Consider the following 22385-nt stretch of genomic DNA (forward strand, 5'->3'; position numbering starts at 1 on the left):
GTTTCATTTCTGAGTGACAAGGCTTATACTCCGACATATTTTAGTTTAAATTGTCCCTTGTATCCTGTTAACATTCTGACATATATGAACACTACAGTGATTATCGTAGCTGTGAATCTCCCCAAAAATGTAGTTAGAGCAAAACAGGTACTGGCTACCTGAACAGGCTCATCCCCTGTAAAACCGCACAAGGATATTTCTTCAAGGCTTCTATGTAATAATGGAAGCCCAGAGTTCTGAAAGTAATAAGATTCTCATCTGCAATGAGGGCCCTGCTGTGAGCACCTCCCCAGACAAGTATTTCAAAAGCATGCTTCCTCATCATCTATCAAAGTCTGATAGCCTTTATCTGCTCTCCTTTCCTGCATACTCTTAGGCATTTAGCTTTCACCTTGTGTCTTCTAAATTGCTTACCACATATCCATTTGTTTCCTCTCTTCTCAAATGAGCTAACATCTCCCACCTGCTCCCATCTTTACTGTTCCCTTTGTCCAATAAGTTTATACCAGCTTTATTCCCTTTTTGTCACTTGAGGGGAGCTCTAGGCAGAGATAAATGCAATTTTTTTCAAGTTTTATTTAAACTCCAATTAGTTAACATATAGTGTAATACTGGTTTCAAGAACAGAATTTAGTGATTCATCACTTACATACAACACCCAGTGCTCATCACAAGTGCCCTCCTTAGTACCCATCACCCATCTAGGCCATCCCCTGCCTACCTCCCTCTATCTACCCTCAGTGTGTTCTCTATAAATTCATGTTTTTGTTCCATGTTCCTAATGCTCATTTTTATAAAAGCATACAGTCTAAAAGGGAATTTAGATATCATCTATCCAATCCAGTGTTAATTTCTTTTTTTGTAGTGGAATCTAGCTTTTTCAAGACAACCTTATGTGTAAATCTAATATATAAAACAGATAAGAGTGAAACTATTTTGGTTGAAGCTGGTAAAGGAGCAGGGTATGCATCTCATTTCTCTTCAAAATATTTAAAAATATCTGTTAAGGGCCTCCTCTGCACCAGACGCTGTGTCAGACTCTGGAAAAACACAGATGAGCAGTGCAGACACGGGTTCTGTTTAGCTGCTCAGAGCCTTGCCCACTCTTCCCCAACGAACCCAATTTGAAACTTTCTGATCGAATCTGAGATCCAGAGAAGAAAAGTGACTTAGCCAAAAGAAAGACTTCCTGGTCTTCAAATCCACACTTGGGAGCTAAATGTACCTAGTAAGTGTTACTGATGTGCAATTGAACAGATCATACCATGATGATCAGGAGAAAAAAATCCAGGAGCTATGTTATGACTGAAACTTCACACAGAGAAGTGGAATAAGCTACAAAAGGCTATAAACTGTGCATAAAGCTTCTAATAAAATAGTGATGAATGCCCGCACATCTGAACACTTTATTTTTGAGAGAGGGAGTGAGAGGGGTATGAATGAGTGAGGGGCAGATAGAGAGAGAGAGAGAGAGAGAGAGAGAGAGAGAGAGAAATATCCCATGCAGTCTCCATACTGTCAGCGCGGAGCCCAAAGCGGGGGAGGAGCTCACCTGAAGCAGAGTTCAAACTCTCCCAATGCTGGGCTTGAACTCACAAACTGTGAGATCATGACCTGAGCCAAAGTTGGATGCTTAACCAACGTAGCCTCCTGGACACATGATCTTTATTCCTGCCACTCCCTTTTAAGAGATCACTTTTGGTCATGAAATTTAAAACTTTAAAATAAAAACTCACAATCAAATTTCAAAGAAAAAAATCTCAGCCTTTTTCACCAGGGCCTATTGGTATAACCTCTGCTAGTCTACCAATATTAGGTGTGACAATTTATCATCTAGTGCTAGAAGTTACCAAACTGGGCTTTTTAGATTCAAGAAAAAGAAGAAAAACTAAGAAATAGGGTTTTATCCTTGAAGCTCAGCAATCCCATTTATCATATAGACAATGCTAAAGAAATTTCAGCTTTGTTTTTCAGACCAAATCACTTCCAATAACTGACTGACCTTCAGAGTGATGGACACTTGGCTGCATGCCTAAGTGTGACCTGTTTCTACAGGAAGAGTTACAGGTTCCTCTTCCAGGGAACCTGGAAAGCCTGTTATGCACTGCCACTGGTGGATCACAATGGATCACTGAATTTCAACTATTTATTTCATCCTTGGAGACTGGGGATCACTTACACTAAGAAATTTTGAGTTGCCTGGCCCTGTGCCAGACTTTCAACTTCTCTTGGCCTCAGTTTCCTCCTGTATAAAATGAAGACGCTGGACTGAAATATCTGTAAGATTCCTGCCAAGCTTTTCTACTCCTTGGATATTCCATTAGAATCAGCACATATCACTACATTTTGGAATCTGAAGCAACTTACCTGGAGAGGTGCAACCGAGGACATTTTCCAAACACCTGACCAGTGCTTCAATATCACTGTCCTGTCAAAACAAGACAGATTTACTTCCATGTATGACAGAAGAATATTTACTGACATAGAAAAATGTTCTTGCTACATTTAGGCAAAACAGAACACACATACACACACACACACAAAACTGGTTGCAAAATTATTTGACGATATGATCCCATTAAAATTTTTTTCATTGAAGTATAATTAATGTACAGTATATTAGTTAATATACATAACTAATATATATTAGTTTAAGGTGTACAATACAATGATTCAACATTTCCATATATTACTCAGTGCTCATCAAGGTAAGTGTACTCTCGATCTCCTTTATCTGTTTCACTCATTGCCCACCCCCCTGCCCTGGCAACTCCACTGTGGCAGCCACAGTTTTTTCTCAGTATTTAAGAACAAGTTTTTTTTTTCTTTTTTTTTTTTTTGGTCGATTTTCTCTTTGTTGTTCATTTGTTTCTTAAATTCCATATATAAGTGAAATCATATGGTATTGGTCTTTTTCTCACTTGGCATTACACCCTCTAGGCCCATCCATGTTGTTGCAAGTGGCAAGATTTCATTTTTTATGGCTAATGTTTTATTGTATAGACATACCACATCTTCTTTATCCATTCATCTATTGATGGACACTTAGGTTGCTTCCCTAACTTGGCTATAGTAAATAATGCTGTAATATACATAGGGGTGCATATATCTTTTCAAATTAGTGTTTTCATTTTCTTTGGGCAAACAGTCAGTAGTGGAATTACTGAATCTTCTGGTAATTGTATTTTTAATTTTTTGAGTAACATCCATACTGTTTTCCACAGTGGCTGTACCAGTTTGCATTCCCACCAACAGTGCATGAGGGTTCCTTTTTTTCCCCATTCTCACAACACTTGTTATTTCATGTATTTTTTATTTTAGTTGTTCTGACAGGTATAAAATCGTATCTCATTGCGGTTTTCATTTGCATTTTTCTGATGATTAGTGATGTTGAGCATCCTTACATGTTGGCCATTTGTATGTCTCTTGTAAAACTGTCTATTCAGGTCCTCTGCCCATTTTTAAATTGGATTGTTTGTTGTTTTAGTGTTGAGTTGTATAATTTCTTTTCATATTTTGGATATTAACCCCTCATCAGATACATCATTTGGAAATATCTTCTCCCATTCAATAGGTTGCCTTTTTATTTTGTTGATGGTTTCTTCCACTGTGCAAAACCTTTTTATCTTGATGTAGAATTATCCAATTTTTTACAAGAAAAACACCTGTATGTATATGTATATCTGTATCTCAGTCTCTTCATATCAATCTATAGATCTATTCCTCTATTTCTCTGATGGGAAGAACATACACTGAAAATGTTAACAGTGCTTTTGACTATAAGGAAAGATTGTGGATGATATTTATTTTCTTTTTTGTGTGCTTAAGTATTTTCTAAATTTTCTACAATAAACAAATATTACTTATTTAATCAACAAAATAGTAAATGCTACTTAGAATGGGGAAATGGTTTTATTCAATCTATATCATCTATTCAATACATCAAAAATGAAGTGAATATTTTTTTTTCCTAGTGAGTGCCTCTACCAGCTCTTCTTTGGAAATGTGTGGTCTTCATAGGGTCATAAATCTAAGAATTGTATTTCTTATTTGCCTTAACTCTCAGTGAGAGTCAGATACCCCCCTGAGGGCTACAGGGATCCCAGAACTGTATTTGGCAACAAATATTGTCTCTAATACAAAATAAATATCTGCCCTCTACCCAAGTGGCTAGAAATATCCACAACAGCGTCATAATGATCTGGGGAAAAGGAATCACTTAATTATTTTCAGATTTGTGAATATACTGAGGGAAGTTAATAATTTATGGCTCATCTGCTCCATTTCAAAACAAGCAACACATTTCATATTGGAGTAATTGTGAATTTTAGAAAAAAATGTACTATGGTATAATAGACTAAAATATTACATAAGTGTGTTATTTCATAATATAACAACTGGTGGGATTTGGACCACTTTTTATGAATGTGGTGAAACCCAGGATCATTTCATGTGCTGATGTATAGAAGAGGCAATGATGAAGAAGATATGTCTGGTCAATCCTGGTCAATGAGGTCAAAGCACTAACTGAAGACCTTGGTGTCCAGCCCAGGAATAGGGAGGCAGGAAATCCAGAAGAAGAAAAAACAGATCCCTTCCTTCTTCTGTACCCTTGTGGTCTCCAAACTTAACAGGGACAGCCTTGAGGCAAAGAGGAAACTGGCAGAGACATGCTCTGTCAAAGGAAAAGCAGAGCACCCACTGGCACACACAGGTGATGACACCACCCCAGCAAGCCCAGGTTCTAAGCCTTGCTGCTCTACTAAGTGTGCTGGCCTAGGCCAAGTAGTTTGACTTCTCAGGTCTTAGTTTCTGCATCTATATATGCGAGGCCAACTTGGTCCCCAGGCCAAACTTCCGGCCAAATGCAGCCACATGAGTGACTTCAAACAATATCACATGGAAAAGAAGAACTTTCTAGTGAGTCTAGGCAACCCACAGAATCATGAGACAATAAATCACTGTTGTTTTTTTTTTAATGTTTATTTATTTTTGAGAGAGACAGAGACAGAATGCAGATGGGTTAGGGGCAGAGAGAGAGCGGGAGACACAGAAGCAGAAGCAGGCTCCAGGCTCTGAGCTGTCAGCACAGAGCCCGACGCGGGGCTCGAACTCACGAGCTGTGAGCTCATGACCTGAGCTGAAGTTGGACGCTCAGCTGACTAAGCCACCCAGGCGCCCCAATAAATCACTGTTTTAAGCCATTAATTTTTGGAGCATTTTGTCACACAGTAAAAAGATAACTGAGATACTAAATAAACTGAGATGGCAGATCATGTACTTTACATTTTTATTTATCCAGCACCCCGCACAGTCCTGGGAACATGACCCATGCTAAATGCTCACCTGCCCAGGTCTCTTCCAGCTTCCGTGATTTGCAAGTAAGTAAAACAGAAGACTGGCATCTACTCTTTAGATCATAGTCTACCTCTAGGTGGACAGCAGGGCTCTTCCCACTCAAAGTTCATCCTTACTGGGAAAGTAGAGGAAAAAGCATACTACTTCTTAATTCTATGACCTTAGTCAAGTAGGTTAACCTCTCCAAACCTCATTTTTCTTCATTTGTAAAGTGAGGAGAATAATGTCCTGTATCTCACACAGGGCTCTTATGAAAAGCGAATGAAATAATAAAAAGCCTTTAGAACAGGATATGGCTTGTTGGAAATAGTCAATGGGTGGAAGAAGAGAGTTGGGCAGAATGGGATGGGACGGGAAAGGGACAGAGACATAAAAGATTAAAAAGTCCCAATCACTGTGCCTGCCACAGAACATGGAGATTCACAATAAGTATTTGAGTTGAGTGCAAGCAACAGAAACAGCAAGAACCGGAGTCAGGTTGTAGGAAGCATCCAGATGGTTGGGACATTTCAGTTATATCTTCCCAACACAGAGGATAGGGAATCCTGTACAAGGGTGTGGGGAGGGCAGAAATAATTCTAATTCAATTGAATGAATGAACGAATGAATGAATGAATACTAACTTTTACTAAAGTCTTAATATGTGCCAATGTTGCACCAACTTACATGTATTAATTTATTTAAACTCAACTAAGTGGCGCTATTGTTCTCCCCATTTAATAGCTGAGAAAACTGAGACACATACAGACTCCATAATGTGACTAGGTTCATGCAACTAATAAGAGGTAGAAAGGGTATTTGAAGTTATAGATCTGTGTATCAGATATTTGAAGTTATAGTGCAGATATAGAGTATACACAGAATACACAGACACCCATGCAGTTTTGTCTGGACTTTCATCCCATGCTATTAAAAATTCTTCAGAAACATAATTTTAATAGCAGCATAATATTGCACTCTAGTGCCATATCACATTTATTTACCCATGCCCCCCTCATTGGACCTCCAGGTTACTTCCACTTTTCTTTATTTTAAGTAATATTGCAGTGACTATCTTTGGACACACATCATGGCCCCATGTTTAATATTATTTCTTTAGGTTAGTAGAATTATTGAGCCAAAGACTGTAAACATTTAGAAACGGTCCTTTTTTCTCTGCTCTCGCCCTTATCTTCACACTCTCATCCATCCCAAGCAGAGCATTTTCTTCACAATGAGCTACTTCATACTTTGTTTCATCCTCCTCTCATTAAAATTTGCTTTCACTCAAGAAAAGATATGGTATATCCATTTAAAGCCAAGTTAATTGATAAGGCTCATGTGTTATCTCAGGATATTTGTGTTTCAATAAGGGATATAACCTCATATCAGAGGAATGAATTTCTAATAGCAAAAGTTTAGGCAGCAGAAAGCAAGCATGTCAAAGGAAAAAGTCAGGTGGTATCTTTACAGGGCTGTAAAAATCATACTGCACAGATTCTCATTTAAATATCAGCAAGTTCTGTCTGACTAAATAATCCAGATGATCTTCTCACCTTAGAGCTAGTCATGGTGAACAATTAGTTAGTACAAACACACACACACACACACACACACACACACACACACACACACACACAAGGTCACTTCATTACCCAGCTGTATTCCATTCAGAAAACATTTACTGAATACTAGTTATATGCCAAATGTATACAAAGATCAGGGAGAACAGATGAGCCTTACTTAGCCCATGGTTTGAGGACATATCACCCATTTCCATAGATGGAAGGGAAGAGGGCACATGAACTGAGGCCAGGAGGGATGAGCTTGTGTCCCAGAGTATAACAGACCATCCTCTTTCAGCAGGAAATTCCATTATTTCCCGTGCAATACGTCTTCTCCACAATCAGGTGGCTGGTAGGGTCACAGAAGCCAAACCAGGAAACCAATACAAAGGCCCTTTTTTTTTTCTATTAAAGGAGAAAGAGCCACATATTAAAAGTAAACAAAAATCCAATAACTACACTAGCTACCCTAGCTCAAGCTACCATCATCTCTTGCCTGGACCATGCAACAACTTCCTTACTCCTTTGCTTCCACTGTGGTTTCACTTCGATCCATTTCCCTCACAAGAGCAACTACTGTGTTGCTGTGCACAGAATAAAATCTAGCCCTCTGTACATAGGATAAATCCTATCATGGCTTTTCCATGTTCTGTGTGATCCAGCTCCTCCTGATCTTTCCAACCTCACTTCTTTCCTATTTCCCTCCTGTTCACTATGCACCAACCACATTGCTCTCTTTTCTTCAAATGCATCAAGATCGTTTGCACCTTGGGGCCCTTCTCATTGGCTAAGAACGCTCTTGTGTCACATATTTAAGGGACTGCCTTTCTCATCCTTGAGGTCACAACATTCTGTCACATGCTCAGGGGTTCTCTGAGCACCTATCTGAATTATGTTTCCACCACCACAGCCAGCCCTATCACGGTGCTCTGTTTGTTTTGACTCACTTTTCCAAAGAGAAAATTAATGTTCTGTTCATTATCGTGAGCTACATGAGTGCAGAACCATACATGCTCAGAGCTGGGCACACAGGAAGCAATCCATAAACCTTTTCCAAACATGTTGATGAAAGAAAAGCCACACCAGAACAACAGACAGAATATTCTTGTTTCTACCTCACTGCACGTTTTACTTAAATTCAGAGCTTCTCAATCCTGTGCAAACTTTGAGTGCATCTTCCCCACTGAATTCTTTTGGAGGATTTTATCCACAGAGCTTCCTTTTGAGCCATCTGACTGTGCAGCTCGTGCTTCAACCTGTCTTTTCTTCTCGCCTCTCAGATGTCTTACCATAGGGCTATTTTCTGACTCCTTCTGAGCTGACCCCAGAGACAGATATGACCTGACAGGCTGTCCCCAAACTGGAGCTTCCTTTGGTGAAATCCTTCTCGTGAACCTTCTGGGAAACTTCCTGTTGCTACCTTCCGAATGTCCCCAAATGAGGCATGTGGTTTCCAAAGATGACCCCACTGTGGGCCACAGCCTTGCCACCACAGGGTCCACACCACTGGGCAGTGTGGGATGTGTAACTGTTAAGGGATAAAAGCCTCACATGGAGCATGTGAGTGTCAGGTTTAGAATTGCTCATCCCAAATTTAGCTTTCTGCTCATTAGTCTCTCAGGCTTTCCTCATTTCATGGTTGGTTCTTCCTGGGGCTGGCTCACTATTCTTCCCAATTCCACATTCTAGCAAGCCTCATGTTACTCATCCTACAGACCCTGTGACCCTTGAGGAACCGGAACCTTTACTCCCTGGGTCACAGATTCATCTACTGTGGCCTCAAGAAAACTATCCCTCATCAACTCAGTCTATAAAACCATCCCTGCTGCTACTGTTACGAAACATTTGCTGATATTTACCAAAATATGAGCCAAAGAACTTTAAAATTTTTATTTAAAGTTTACTTATTTTAGACAGAGAGACAGAGACAGAGACAGAGCATGAGTGGGGAATGGGCAGAGCGAGAGGGAGACACAGAATCGGAAGCAGGCTCCAGGTTCTGAGCTGTCAGCACAGAGCCTTATGTGGGGCTTGAACTCACAAACCATGAGATCATGACCTGAGCTGAAGTCAGACACCTGAATGACTGAGCCACCCAGGCGCCCCTAGAACTTTTTAAAAGGAATCTATGAAAATACGTCTCAGAAATACTGTGTATGATATCTTGGAGATTCACAACTTTCATGAACATATTGAAAGCTCTGAAAAGCTCTCTAGTAAAGATTTAAAATCTTGTTTAACACAGTATTTCCCAAACCTAATTGCCCATGAAAGCTAGTTCATTCTGTGAAAGTTGCAGGAACATACTTTGGGAAATCCTCATGTGAACAAATAGATTAACAGAGCCTCCTGTGTTAGTTCATACATTCTAGGATCCCCAAGTGTCTTTACTGAATTTAGTCCTGGGACTTCTGCAAGCTTCCTGTCCTTACTCTTTTGTTCAAGTAAAATTTTCTACTAAGAGAACCTCTCTTCTGTTATACATAATAAGCTCCTCTTCATTGGAGGAAAGATTGTTTGGTTATCTTTACTAATGCCTTTAATTTTTCAATTAAAGAATTTTTTTAGTTCTTTGAGATTAAAAAATAATGCCACTTTCCCACCATTGCCCTCAAATCTCTTTACTTAAAACAGTTAGCAAGAACTAGCATTTCAGCTAGTAGATATCTGCATGTAGTTATTTACATCCTGCCACTTCACATTAGAACCAGGATTCTTTAGATTCTGGAGCCACTTCTAGAAAAAGGATGGAGCACAGTTTTGCTTTTTTTCCTCTGCATAGATTAACTGAAGGGGTTTTATACTTTAACTTTACAAACATAGGTCACAGTTACCCAAAGGTTTTAGGATGAAACTAGAAAAGTATTTTCAGAATCAGTAACTCACATTTGGTGATGGCAGACCTGTATCAAACCCTGTGTTAATTTGAGTATTAAAATTCAATGTGCTTCAATTAATTTCTCACTCTCCCCCTTTTTTAAAACTGAAGTGTAAAAAAAAAGAGGTTAGAGTGGGAAAGAGCCAAAGCATAAGAGACTCTTAAAAACTGAGAACAAACTGAGGGTTGATGGGGGGTGGGAGGGAGGGAGGGTGGGTGATGGGTATCGAGGAGGGCACCTTTTGGGATGAGCACTGGGTGTCATATGGAAACCAATCTGACAGTAAATTTCATATATTGGAAAAAAACCGAAGTGTAGTAGACATACAATATTATATTCGTTTCAAGTGTGCAACATAGTGATTCAACATTTATATACATTACAAAGTGATCACCACAGTAAACTAGCTACCATCTCACTCTCCTTTTAATTGCTGACCTGTGGAGAAAAGCCTAAAAGGGGCAATGGGAAAACAATTAACAGGAAACTGTTGCACGGGGCCATTTCTACCTCATACTTGTGATAGAGAGGCTTTCCAATCTTGTTTTGTATTCTGAGCAAATGGAGCTCTTGGCCTATCAGCTTTGGAGATGAGGTCTGCAAACATTTGTGGCTGACTGTTCTCAGAGTTAATGTCATTACAGCAGCCAATGAGTGTCTGGGAAGCAACTACCTGTTCTTTTTTTATTCAGTAGATACATAGTCCTCTTACCCGATGATTCTCAAATTTCACTGTGTGTAGGAATCATCCAGGGATCTGGTTAAGAATGTAGAATCTGATTCAGTAGGTCCGGTGTAGGGCTGAGATTATGCATTTTATTTTTTTATTTTTTTTTTTTGAGATTATGCATTTTAACAAGCTCTCAGTAGCTGCTGATGCTGCTGGTCCACGGACCACAATTTCAAGAGCAAACTTTAACCAACATGAATGTTATGGACATTGAGTTCAGGTAGACTTCTGTAATGAGCGGGCCACGAGGATTGTTCTAGAAAGGTCTATCTGCCTCAGAGAATTCTCTTTTATTCAATTAGTTAGTTTAATTGTTACTTTAAGCTGGAAAGAAATGCCATGAGCACCTATTTTGCCAACTCAAGACTTTCTGACTAGAGCACCATTGACATGTTGGGCTTGGTAATTCCTTGTGTGGGGGACCCTGGTGTGCACTGTAGGGTGTTTAGCAGTATCCCTGTCCTCCACCCACTACTAGTACCCTCCCTCATCCCAGGTTGTGACAATTAAACACACCATTAGACATTTCCAAATATCCCCTGGAGGGCAAAACCCCACTGTGCTTACATGGAATCACATGGCATCATATTTGTTGTGTTCTATTCCAGAGTACCTGAGTTTATAGTTTTAATTGACCACAATGTGGATGTAGCTCACAACTCTAAAGTCATCTCCATGAGGGAGAACTATTTAAGTGCTAAGACTAAGACATTTCACCTTCCCTGCATGGCTGCAAGAACATGATGCCTTTTCTTTCCTGACATTTAGGATAGTGGGATGTGTGTGTCCAAACATATATATGTACATGCGGGGGGAGGGGGGGTGTATAACCATAGAACTTACATTGAAACCACAGATATTAATATATTAGACACATTATAATATATGTTTAAAACAGTAGCAAAATCTCCCCCTTTACTCTTATTTTCATTCAAGAAATACGTGTGGAACTTTGGTGTGGAAAGTATGGTACTAGATATTTTCATGATGAATTAGAGAGTGGCAAAACTCAAAAGAATCACTGAAGTGCTCAGTGTCAGACACTTTAATATTTTGACTCTTGCATACACTGGAAATTAAAAGTTAATTTAACTTTTTAAATTTATTTTTGAGAGAGAGAGACAGAGTGCAAGCAGGGAAGGGGCAGAGAGAAGGAGACACAGAATCCAAAGCAGGCTCTAGGCTCTGAGCTGTCAGCATAGAGCCCGACGCGGGTCTCAAACTCACGAACTGTGAGATCATAACCTGAGCCGAGGTCAGATGTTTAACCAACTGAGCCACCCAGACGTCCCCAAAAGTTCATTTAAATGTTAGCTTTGAGTTAACACTTTTTTAATGTTCTGAAACCTTTCTTTGGCTGTAAAAAAACAAAACAAAACAAAACAAAACAAAACAAAACAAAACAAAACAAAACACCCTATCATTGTCAACCACTTGTTGTTTCCCTAGTCAACTTACTATTGATATAATTAGAGAAGTATGACTCCTGGAAAACATAAAAATCTCCCAACCATAAAGAATCCAGTGGTGTAGAAAAAGCAGTTTTCCTTTACAGGAAGAAGACTTTCTATGAGCATTATTTTGTTGGGATCTAATACTCTGGTAGATGCAATGGACCAAATTCTTAATAACATTTGCATATGGATACTCAATAACAGGACAAGGTAGTCAAAACATAGTTACAAGGTATATATCAAACCAGAACTACAGGGCATCTTACATTTTTCATAATTAGTGCTAGAGGAAAGCCCCAGATACTGTCAGCTGTGCATATCACAAGCATTGCTTTGTTCCTTGAAATTCAAACTTTTACTTGAAAGTTGACAAGAAGCTGTTTTGAAAAATATAATCCAATAACTACACCACCATATTTCTATGCCAATATTCTTGCTAGAAAAAGAAAAAGAATCTTAATTTAGCATCTATATTACCTAGGACAGTTTCAGCTACAACTAACGAAAAACCTACATAAACTGGCTTAAACAAAGAGCACGAGTATGTTACTTTCCATGCATTCGCAGACCCCCTCTTCTCCAAGAATATATATCCTCACACTTTTTGGCCACAATGGATTGCATATTCATCTTAAACCAATCCCTCTCAAGTGGAGTCTGATCCCAGTGGCCAGACTGGGTGGAATGAAGCAGGACTTAGGATTTATCCAAAATCCTTTGGCCACTGGCACAAAGCTGAGGCTCTACAGAATGGACCAAGGGAGAGGGGCACAGCCTAGTGGTTAAGAGCATGGACTCTGAAACAAGCCTGCCTGAGTTTAAATATGGCCTTGCCATTTGCCAGTCTTGTGTCTTGAGCAAATTACTTAACCTATCCATGCCTCCATTTCCCCATCTGTAAAATGGGTTGTTGGGAGGATTAAATGTTAGCATCTGTAAAATGCATAGATCCATGCCTGGCACATATTAATTGTAATATGTGTTTGTTAAACAAAATGCTCAAAAATGTTTTTTTGGTACACAGTCAATATGGCTCAGCATCTTGGAGTGAACCAGCTTAACTTCCTGGTCAAATTGTTGGAATGGGTAATGCAGTTGAAGAAATCTCTTTCTGAAGCAATTTGCTTCTCAAGCTATTGTGGATAGTCACTTATTCCCCTGAGGGAACAAAGCAATAAGAACCCCCTCACAGAGAGTCCTAGTCCCATGAGGTTTGTTGTCCAAAGTCTAAGGACATTTGACCTTTATCTGGATGAAGAAGACACTGCAGAGGAAGGAGCCCAAAGAGAGGAAGGCAGAGACATAAAGATGCTGTGTCCTTCACTCTGCCACTCCCCACCCCACCACCATGAATGTCTTCCTCTCATTAAGTGAGAGAAAAAGAATTGCAAATTGGCTAAAAAGAAACAAAGCACTTATTTAAAAGAAGTGTTACAGGCAGAGAGCCAAAGCATAAGATACTCTTAAAAACTGAGAACAAACTGAGGGTTGATGGGGGGTGGGAGGGAGGGGAGGGTTGGTGATAGGTATTGGGGAGGGCACCTTTTGGGATGAGCACTGGGTATTGTATGGAAACCAATTTGACAATAAATTTCATATATTGGAAAAAAAATAAAAGAAGTGTTACACAAGTCTGAAACTTGAGCAGTTGAAGAAGAGAGGCGTTAGTTACAAAGTTAGGTAAATGAAAACAATTTACACAGTTCTCTTTGAAGCTGAAGATAGATAGATCGATCAGTCGGATCTAGCAGTTGTATCAGTAAAATGGAAACAAGTTCACAATGTTGTGCCCTTCTTGGAATGAATTCTGAATGAGTGAATGAAAGAACAAATGAATGAATGAAAGGCAACTAGCTGTCAGAAGATCGTATTTTGGGATAAGGGCTCAGTTTGGGCACCAGGAGCCCTGAGCAATTGTATCTTTAGACATTCTCAAGAACGTCCCAGAGCGTTCTTGGTCTGCTCCTACACCTTGTGGTGGCGAAAACTCCACCATCTGTCAGCATCTAGCACCGTCAGCCCTCTGCCAGCAGGTGGGCTATGCTGACTCCCCAAGGCATATCCAGAGAAGGCTCAGCAGATAGCAGCACAGACATGAACAGTTTCACAGCTGTGAAGTGTCTTATGTCTCCAGGGGCTGAAGGCTGCCCAGGATAAATGGGAATGGATACCTACATGGCGTGCGGCCAGGCCCGACACCATTTCTATCGGGGGAACGATCCCAAACAGAGCTCTATAAATGGATGTACAAAGTGGCCATAACCTTCCCTTACAGCTCCAGCCACAGAGGGGAGCTCGACCTCATCTCACTCAGACCCTGGGGCACATCCTCCCACTCAAGGGTCCCTATGTCAGCGGCTGTGAGGGTGTGAAGGGGCTGGTTTCTTTTACCTCTTGGTCACCTCTTGTCAGTCATTCCACAGGGTGAAACTAAACCACACAGAACCCCTTTGCCCACTCATGCTCAGTCATTCCGGACTCACTTTTTCCCTAAGACACCTCATTTGAGTGTACCCGGGACCTCCCCGAAGCTGCAAAGTCATGCCCAGGCCAAAGACTGCCGAAGAAGCAGCCTTGAGACAGGTTGACTTACAAGTGTCATTATATATGTATGAATATCACAATTCTGTTGTAGTTTTTTGGGGGGGAGGGTAGTTTTTCTTGTCTTGATGACTTTGTTGATGATGTATTATTTTTATCAAGGTAAGATTTGCATGCAGGGAAATGCCCAGATCTCAAGTGTACTATTGGCTAAGTTTTAGAAAATGTATACACTCGTGTAGCCACCACCCCAAATAAGATAAAGAACACCCCTGTCATTCCTGGAATTTCCCTCATGCCTCCTTCCAGCCAACCCCCACCTTCCACTGTTACTGTTGTGCCGATTTCTACTGCCATCGATTCATTTTAAGACTTTACTGGGGTGCCTGGGTGGTTCAGTCAGTTAAGTGTCCGACTCTTGATTTCAGAGCAGGTCACGATCTCACAGTTCGTGGGACTAAGCCCCATGTTGGGCTCTGCACTGACGGCATGAAGCCTGCTTGGGATCCTCTGATCCTCTCTGCCCCTTCTCTGTTCATGCTCTCTCTCTCTCAAAGTAAATAAATAAACTTGAAAAAAAAAAAAAGACTTTACTTCAGTTGCCCTTCACTGGATTGGCCTTGCACTTAAAATAAAATCCGCTCTCCTCACAAGACCTTCATGATGTAGCCTGACCTCTCCAACTAACATCGATCTTCTTGCTCGCTATGAAATTTCTCAAACTTGCCAAGCCCTTTCATGACCCTGGGCCTTCCTACATACCCTTCCTCCTCTCTGAGACTCTCCCAGCTCTGTTCCCTTACATCGAGGGGCTGGCTTTTTCTGTCCTTCAGGTCACAGCTGGAAAGTTCATTCTAGAAATTCTACCTGACACCCCCGCTCAGTGGGCATCCCCGCCCTTCCCCCCAGAGCCCATTTACTCCATCATTTACACTTCTTCCTTTCCTCATTGCCCCAGCTGTATGCATGCTGGCTTGCTGGCTACCTGTATCACTAGACTGTCCACTGGCAGGCATTCACTCATCCATTGATTCCACAACATCTGCTCAGTATTTGCTCCGTGCCAAATGCTGTTCAAGGTGCTAGGAATGCAGCAGTGATACAAACAGTATCTTTGCCCTACTAGCTTCCATTCTAGTGGGGGAAACAGGCCATAAATGAATAAGCAAATAAACAGTTGTAGGTCAGATGATGAAAAGACCTATGGAGGACAAGAAAGCAGGGAAAGGGCAGGACTTCTCAGGCCAGCAAGTGCTATTTTCTATAAGTAGTCTGAGTTCTCCCCAATATGATGACATAGAAACACAGACTTGAAGGTAGACAGGGAGCAAAATAATTTGTGTATCTGGGGCAGGGGGGCATTCTAGGCTTTCAACGGCAGAAACATGCTTGGTGTGTTCCAGAAACAGGAAAGAGGCTAATATGACTGAAGGGGGATGGGTGAGGGTGATTCTCCCAGTGATGGAAAGGAGAGGCTCTTCCATGGGCAATGACGGATGCTGCAAGGTCATTTTGAACAGACTGTGCCTTTCACTTTGAGTCAAGTATGGGGTGGAGAGAAGGAGGGTTACTGGGAGGTCAGTTAGAAGCTACTGCAATCATACACTGGGGAGGTGATGGTGGCTCTGGCCGTAGAAGTAGAGGTGATCATATTCTAAACATTGAGTCAGCAGGTTTTGCTTCTGGACTGGATGTGGAATTTGAGTGAAAGGACATGAGTCAAGGCTGACTCAGGAGGAGCCGATCTGGACTGGGGCATTAGCTCACTTTGGGACGTGCTTAGTTCAGGGTGTCTATTAGAAGTCCACATGATACCTAACCCCACTCCCAGGAACAGCAGGTATGTGAATGTGGAGTTGTGGGGAGACAAAACTCAAGGATGGAAGACACATCTGGGAGCTGACAGACAGCCTACGGGTACTCTGTAAATACACAGCGCTGAGTGGGATGTCCATGAAGGCGGCATTGTGTCTCTTTTGTTCATTGCCTCATACCCAGTGCCTAGAACACTCAGGCGTGCGATGTGTAAATGAATGATCCAAGCAACAACCCACCCGCGTTCTTTCCTGCGAGTTGCTTTACGAAGCTACTGTTTACTCTCTTACAAACTACATCCACCATATCCTGAAAAATGTCACTAAGTTATGGACACCGAAACACCTCAAGGTGACCTTATCCATTTTCTGCACACTCAGATGTACCTTTCACATCTTGCTTTCATCTCATTAGAAGGCAAGCCCTCGCTTATTTGCATTCATAATTCATAGGAAGACAGAGGGTGCCGTTTAGTACAAAGCCATAGGACAGAGCGGATGGCACCTTCATGGAGCCTGCCCTGGAATCTGGAAGCTGACGTCTTCACTCCTATCTCACTGCCAATGGTCGCCTTCTGTCAAGGATAAAAGGTCTCCAAGTGTGTGTAGTGAAGGGAGCACAGAGCCACATCTGCAAAACTCAAACTGCAAACAAGCCCCTCCGGCTCCTGTAACACTAACCGCCTCTGTCACTGAATTCGGAGTCACCGAAACGTGACTGTCAATGTGTCCGCATTTCACTGCTAATGCCTTGTTTACTCTGCATTATTAAAACCTTCTCACTGCAGCTGTCTCGTATTAATGCCCAGGTTCGCAGCAAGTTGGTACCTGTGGGGTTACATTCGGGTCACAGACATTCATAGGTATCCAATACAGAACTCTTAAGACATTTTGGATTCTAGTTTGGAAATGTAAAGGATGGAGAGAAGAGAAGAGAAGAGAAAGTAGGGCCATTGGAGTGGCATCACGGTGCCCAGCCAGGAACTTGGGCAATGAATTTTTCAGGAGCCGGGGAGGCTGGTACATTTGCTGTGATCCATTTCTCGAGAGGCAGCAGGTGCAGAGGGGCCTGCCCCCAGTCCACCCACTCCCTCCCAACAGCTCACTTGTTCTTGATGAACTGTTTTTCTCTTTTCACGCCACATGCCCAATAGTCTAGGGAAGAAAGTCCTGCAATTTAAGGAACATTTATTGGTTCATGTTGCAAAAGGTAGCCCTTGCAACACATAGTTCTTTATTGCAGGTTAGTTACGATTTTTGACTCCAGTTCTAGCTTTATTCCTACATAAACCCCACAGAGTAAGTGGAAAACTTGGCCTTCTGTTTCCAACATGATTTAAAATCACCTGGTCATGTGTTCACACCTTTTGGAACTGTCCCTTATGTCCCAGGTGTCTTTTTTTCCTCTCCTTTACTAACTTCTACATCCAGTTCGATATGCAGCTCAAATGTCTAGTTGACAAGGAATATTTGCTGGTTTGAATTCCAGCTCTGTCAATAGACTGGGTGACCTAGGTCAAATTAGTTATTCTTTCTTTCTGTTTCACCCTCAGTTGTAAGGTGAGATGGAAGATGTTCATTCCATAATGTGTGTGTGACTATAAAATGGGATAAGGTACGTATAAGACTCAGCACGGCACCAGACATGCTGCTGGGCTGGCTCCGATTTATTAAGAATGATTATTGTTTTCTCTGGCGTGGTGTGGACCCATGTACTTCCAGATTAGCAGGTTACATAGAAAGGACAGTCCCTCTGACAACGTCTCAGATGTGTCACATTCCTTTCTTCCTAGACTACACACCATGAAACGGTGTTCACTCTCTCTTCCCAGATGAATAAAGAAAATAAGATTAAACTTCTCTGTATAATTGAATCACAAGGATGGGCTCCTTGCTTGCAAGGGCTGTTTCAGAGGAACTTCCTATTCTTTGCAGACTCTCTTATACCCTGTATGGTTAGGGCACCTGAGGTCAGATGATAGCTATGGACACAGGAATTGGTGTTGGCACAGTGGAGGGGGGGGGTTGCTGGAGAGGAAAGCCCCAAAGGTGCCATTCCGAGTAGGCTTACCAGCTCTGTAAAACCCAGATTACACCACTCTACCACACTCACCCCCAGCTCCAGGAGCAGCACGGCAGAGCACGGTGTGGGTTACTGCTGTCCCCTTGCTCTCCCAGCTGCTGTGGACCTCTGCTCAGCCGCCAACAAGGAAGTTGGTGGAGGCTAGCGGGGGCTCCCACCACCAATGCTGAAAGGAGTGCACAGACTCATTACACTCCTGCTCAGTGTGGTTTTGTCTTTATCCACCCTATCGCCTTCCTTCTTCTTCCTCCATTCTTTGGGATTGGGGCAAAAAGTGTAGGTGTGATCCTCAACACGACAGTGGATCTAATGTAAAAGGTTAGGGACTGAAGGCCTTCTGCAAAGCTATGTCCCAGAGCAAGGTGTTGCTGGTCCCTGTCTCAACAGCAATGAACTATGCTTTATCCTGGACAAGAAATGGTAGAGAGGGGAGGGAGAGCAGCTATGATGGAAATGAGGGCTGGAATAGGGGCAGGGGTGGAAACTGTCCCATCAAAGTCCACTAACACCTCAGCAAGGGTGGCTGCTTTATAGCCTGGGACATGGGCCAGGGGGATGCTGATGGAGAGATGACTAAATAGTGGGGCTAGCTGTTTCTTAGAACTGATGCCATCTAAGGTCAATTCAAGACCAAAACTGTTTCCTCCCACCCATGAAGGTAAATTAATCAAGGCATGCAAAATAGCAGTGAAATCAGGCCTACAGTTTGGACTCAAGAGCTCTGGCATCTTCTATTAAAACAAACAAACAAGAAGATAGGAGGAGGAGAGAGATCTGTATCCCACAACAGATTTGGGAGGCAGGCTCCTTTTTGGTTTCAATTTTCACAATTCAACACTTTTCTTAGAATCAGTATCAATTTTCCTTTGTGCACAGCTCAGTAATTCTGTTTGGTAAAACAGGTCAGATAATGCAGTGGCCCCCCAGCTATTCCCTCACCTCCATGATGATGTTCATTCAATCATCACGGAAGAGGGATTATAATTGCTATAACTAAATTGTTGTGCCGGGAGAAAACTGTATAAGGGAGCGGCTTAACAATGTGTCAGCCTGGGCAGCAGCTCTCTTGCTAACTGTGTGGCCTTGGAGAAGTTACTTCGCTTCGCTATGCCTCAGTTTCCCCTTGTGCAGAGTGAGGATCTCACAGCAGTCTCATCTTTCAAGGGACATGAGTTTTTTGTTTGTTTAAATTTTTTTAATGTTTACTTTTGAGACAGAGAAAGACCATGAGTGGGGTTGGGGGAGAGAGAGAGGGAGACACAGGATCTGAAGCAGGGTCCGGGCTCTGGGCTGTTAGCACAGAGCCCGATGCGGAGCTCGAATTCACAAGGAGTGAGATCATGACCTGAGCTGAAGTCAGACGCTTAACTGACCGAGCCACCCAGGCGCCCCTCAGGGAACATGAGTTTTAAAGTCAGTGCTTAATACGGCAATGAATTACAGACAAAATGTGCTGTTTCTTTTAGAGCACCAAATGAAATAGTTGAGCTGCACTTAGGAACTGCAGATTATGAAGAACAGTAGTTTTAAATACTGTGAGTCTAGGACAATAATTCAAAGCACCAAGATGTTTTCCATCTGATACACACGGGCCCTAAGAGGCAGTGGGAGAGTGGATTTATAGCTCTCAGCTCTCTTTCTCCATCGGGGACACCCACTTTTTGGTTCAAATGTCAGGCAGAACTGCCTGAAATCACTAATCCACACTCTCTTCCTTTCTCTCACCCTCCCTGTTTCCTCACTCTCACCTTCTCACCTTCACCCTTTCTTGAATTCCAGCCAGTTTGATGTAGTTGCACTACAACACATGCATCAGAGGGCCTTTGCGAGAAGTGGCTGTGACGGTGGGGGGTGGGGTGGGGGGGGGCAGCATTTCCATTTCTCTTCAAGAGCCAGCCTGCTGACAGTGAAGCTGTGGAGTCAGCTGACAACCCCCGGCCACTGCCCCTCAGGATCCACTCTTGCTCGGCAGCTCCCAGCCCGTTCGAGCTTGGGGATACCAGAGCCAGGCCATTCCTGCCCAGTTTGGTTTCCTCTGATGGGCAGGGCAGTCTCTGCTCTGGGGCTCTCCTATCAATTGCCCTGCACGCTGACAATGCCATCCAGTCCTTCTTTCCCTTCCATCCTTACCCTCAAAGATGCAGACCAGCATTGTGGTTTGAGGCTCTCCCCAATTCTATCTTGTCATCTGTTTCCCAGAGGACCTGACCTGACACAACATATAACGGGAAAGGAATAAAGGTTCTAGAGATGTTAGGTGTTAGTGTTATAATACCAATTGGATTTGATAAAACTAATAACTTCACTAACAGAAGACACTTGTAGAGGCACATATTCTCATGATGACCTGATCCAAGAGTCCTCAGTAGACTCTTAGGCCTTGCCTAGCCTGTATCCATTTCTCTGCCCCTGTGGCACTATTCCAAGAACATTCTGCTCTTTCTAATGCTTCACTGTGTGGAGAGAATTTCAAAACCACTAGAGGATTTGGTGAAAGCTACAGAATTAGCTGGAAAAATGGGCCTCCAAAGCCCTTCGTCTTGGCAAGAACAAACACCGTGGTCCTAAGAGCCTTCTTAAAACAAGTATTGATGAAAGCTACCTTCATTAAACAACAGAGCCTTTCCCAGGGGAGTTCTGTGTGAAGTCATTATGGTCTACCTAGCGTGTGGATTCCTGGTGCACACGGGACATTGATTAGTCTTACTGAGGGAAATGATGGTCAAGGCAGCAAGGGAAACACATAAGGGTCTCTGAACACACCCATCAATCTGCAGCCCTAAAGCATGTCCATTAGAGCAAAACCCTTTTCAGTGACAGGTTCCACAAATACTGTTGAAAACCCTGTGATGATGACAGCTATAAACTCCGTTCTCCTGAGACCTATGAGGCTGGTTCTGATTCAGCGACCACAGACTTCACAGAGCAGCTATCAACGGTATGATAATGGTTTGTGATAAAGGTGCTGTTGATGTTCTGCTGAAAGCAGCAGAGAAGAAACTGATGATCAACAGCAATTAGGTGCTTAATAAAACTGCTTTGGAGATGCTGCTGCTTGAAAAGATTGTCATGGGTGGTGCAAGGGACTCAGCAATCAATCCCAATGAAGCCTGTGCCTATCTTTCTTTTTGAAAGCACTTCTTCCATCAAACACAAACTGTGAGACTTTTGCTGCCTCCGAAGGAAGGAAAATCAACTTTGATCTGATTAGTCACATAAAAGCCTTGGGCACAATAATCACCTAGGCAGACCCTGGACACACTTGAGTCAAGGGTGAGACCGGGGAGAGGGCAGAAGAGGAAAATCCCAGCGAGGCCTGCAGGTTTCACCCAGTCTACACAGCCAATGGTGACTGGGTTTCGGCATGGACTTCTGTAACTATAATTTGTGTGTTGCTAATAAAATAACCTAGAAAGGGCAGAGGAGACAGCCATCACAACCCTACACTCACCACCTTTCAGGAGGGGGAAATTATTTCAAACTACTAGGCAAAACAAAAGGGATTGTAGTTACCTATGTCTAATTCTAGGTTGATACACCTTTTGTACCAGAAAAAAATACTGGCTTGAGGACATGACAGACTTGGGCCTGTGCCTGGTTCTGAGCCTTCCCTAGCTGTGTGGCCATGGGCAAGTTGCTTCTCTTGGAGACTCGGTTTCCTCATCTGGAAAGCAGAAATAAGAATAACTACCTGACAGGGTTTTGTGAGACAAAATACCAACATGTATGTGAGAGGTCTCAGCATCTTGTCCTTACAGATTTAAAATCAATTCACAAAGCTTAGCCTGTATCTGTTTCTCTACCCCTGTGGTATCATTCCAAGAAGATCATTCTGCTTTTTCTAATGCTTCACCGTGTGGAGGGAATTTCAACTATCATATCACATGTGACAGATGTGCAGCCCAGAGAGCAAAACTGCTGGCCTATATTTATCATTAGCCTTAAGAAATAAAAAGAAGGGATTTTTTTTTTAATATTACAG

General features: G+C 42.2%; 1 protein-coding gene across 15 annotated transcripts in view; it reads right to left on the minus strand.

The window, feature by feature from the left end:
- NEK11 (NIMA related kinase 11) overlaps window positions 1–22385 on the minus strand; it is a 291628-nt gene that overhangs the window by 94587 nt on the left and 174656 nt on the right. For all 15 annotated transcript variants that reach the window (XM_042954485.1, XM_042954481.1, XM_042954486.1 and 12 more), the window contains one exon: window positions 2368–2428. In XM_042954485.1, coding sequence (XP_042810419.1) covers window positions 2368–2428 — 61 coding nt within the window. The remainder of the gene's footprint in view (window positions 1–2367; window positions 2429–22385) is intronic.

The sequence above is a fragment of the Panthera leo genome, chromosome C2 (assembly GCF_018350215.1).
Source record: "Panthera leo isolate Ple1 chromosome C2, P.leo_Ple1_pat1.1, whole genome shotgun sequence".
Classification (NCBI taxonomy): Eukaryota; Metazoa; Chordata; class Mammalia; order Carnivora; family Felidae; genus Panthera; species Panthera leo.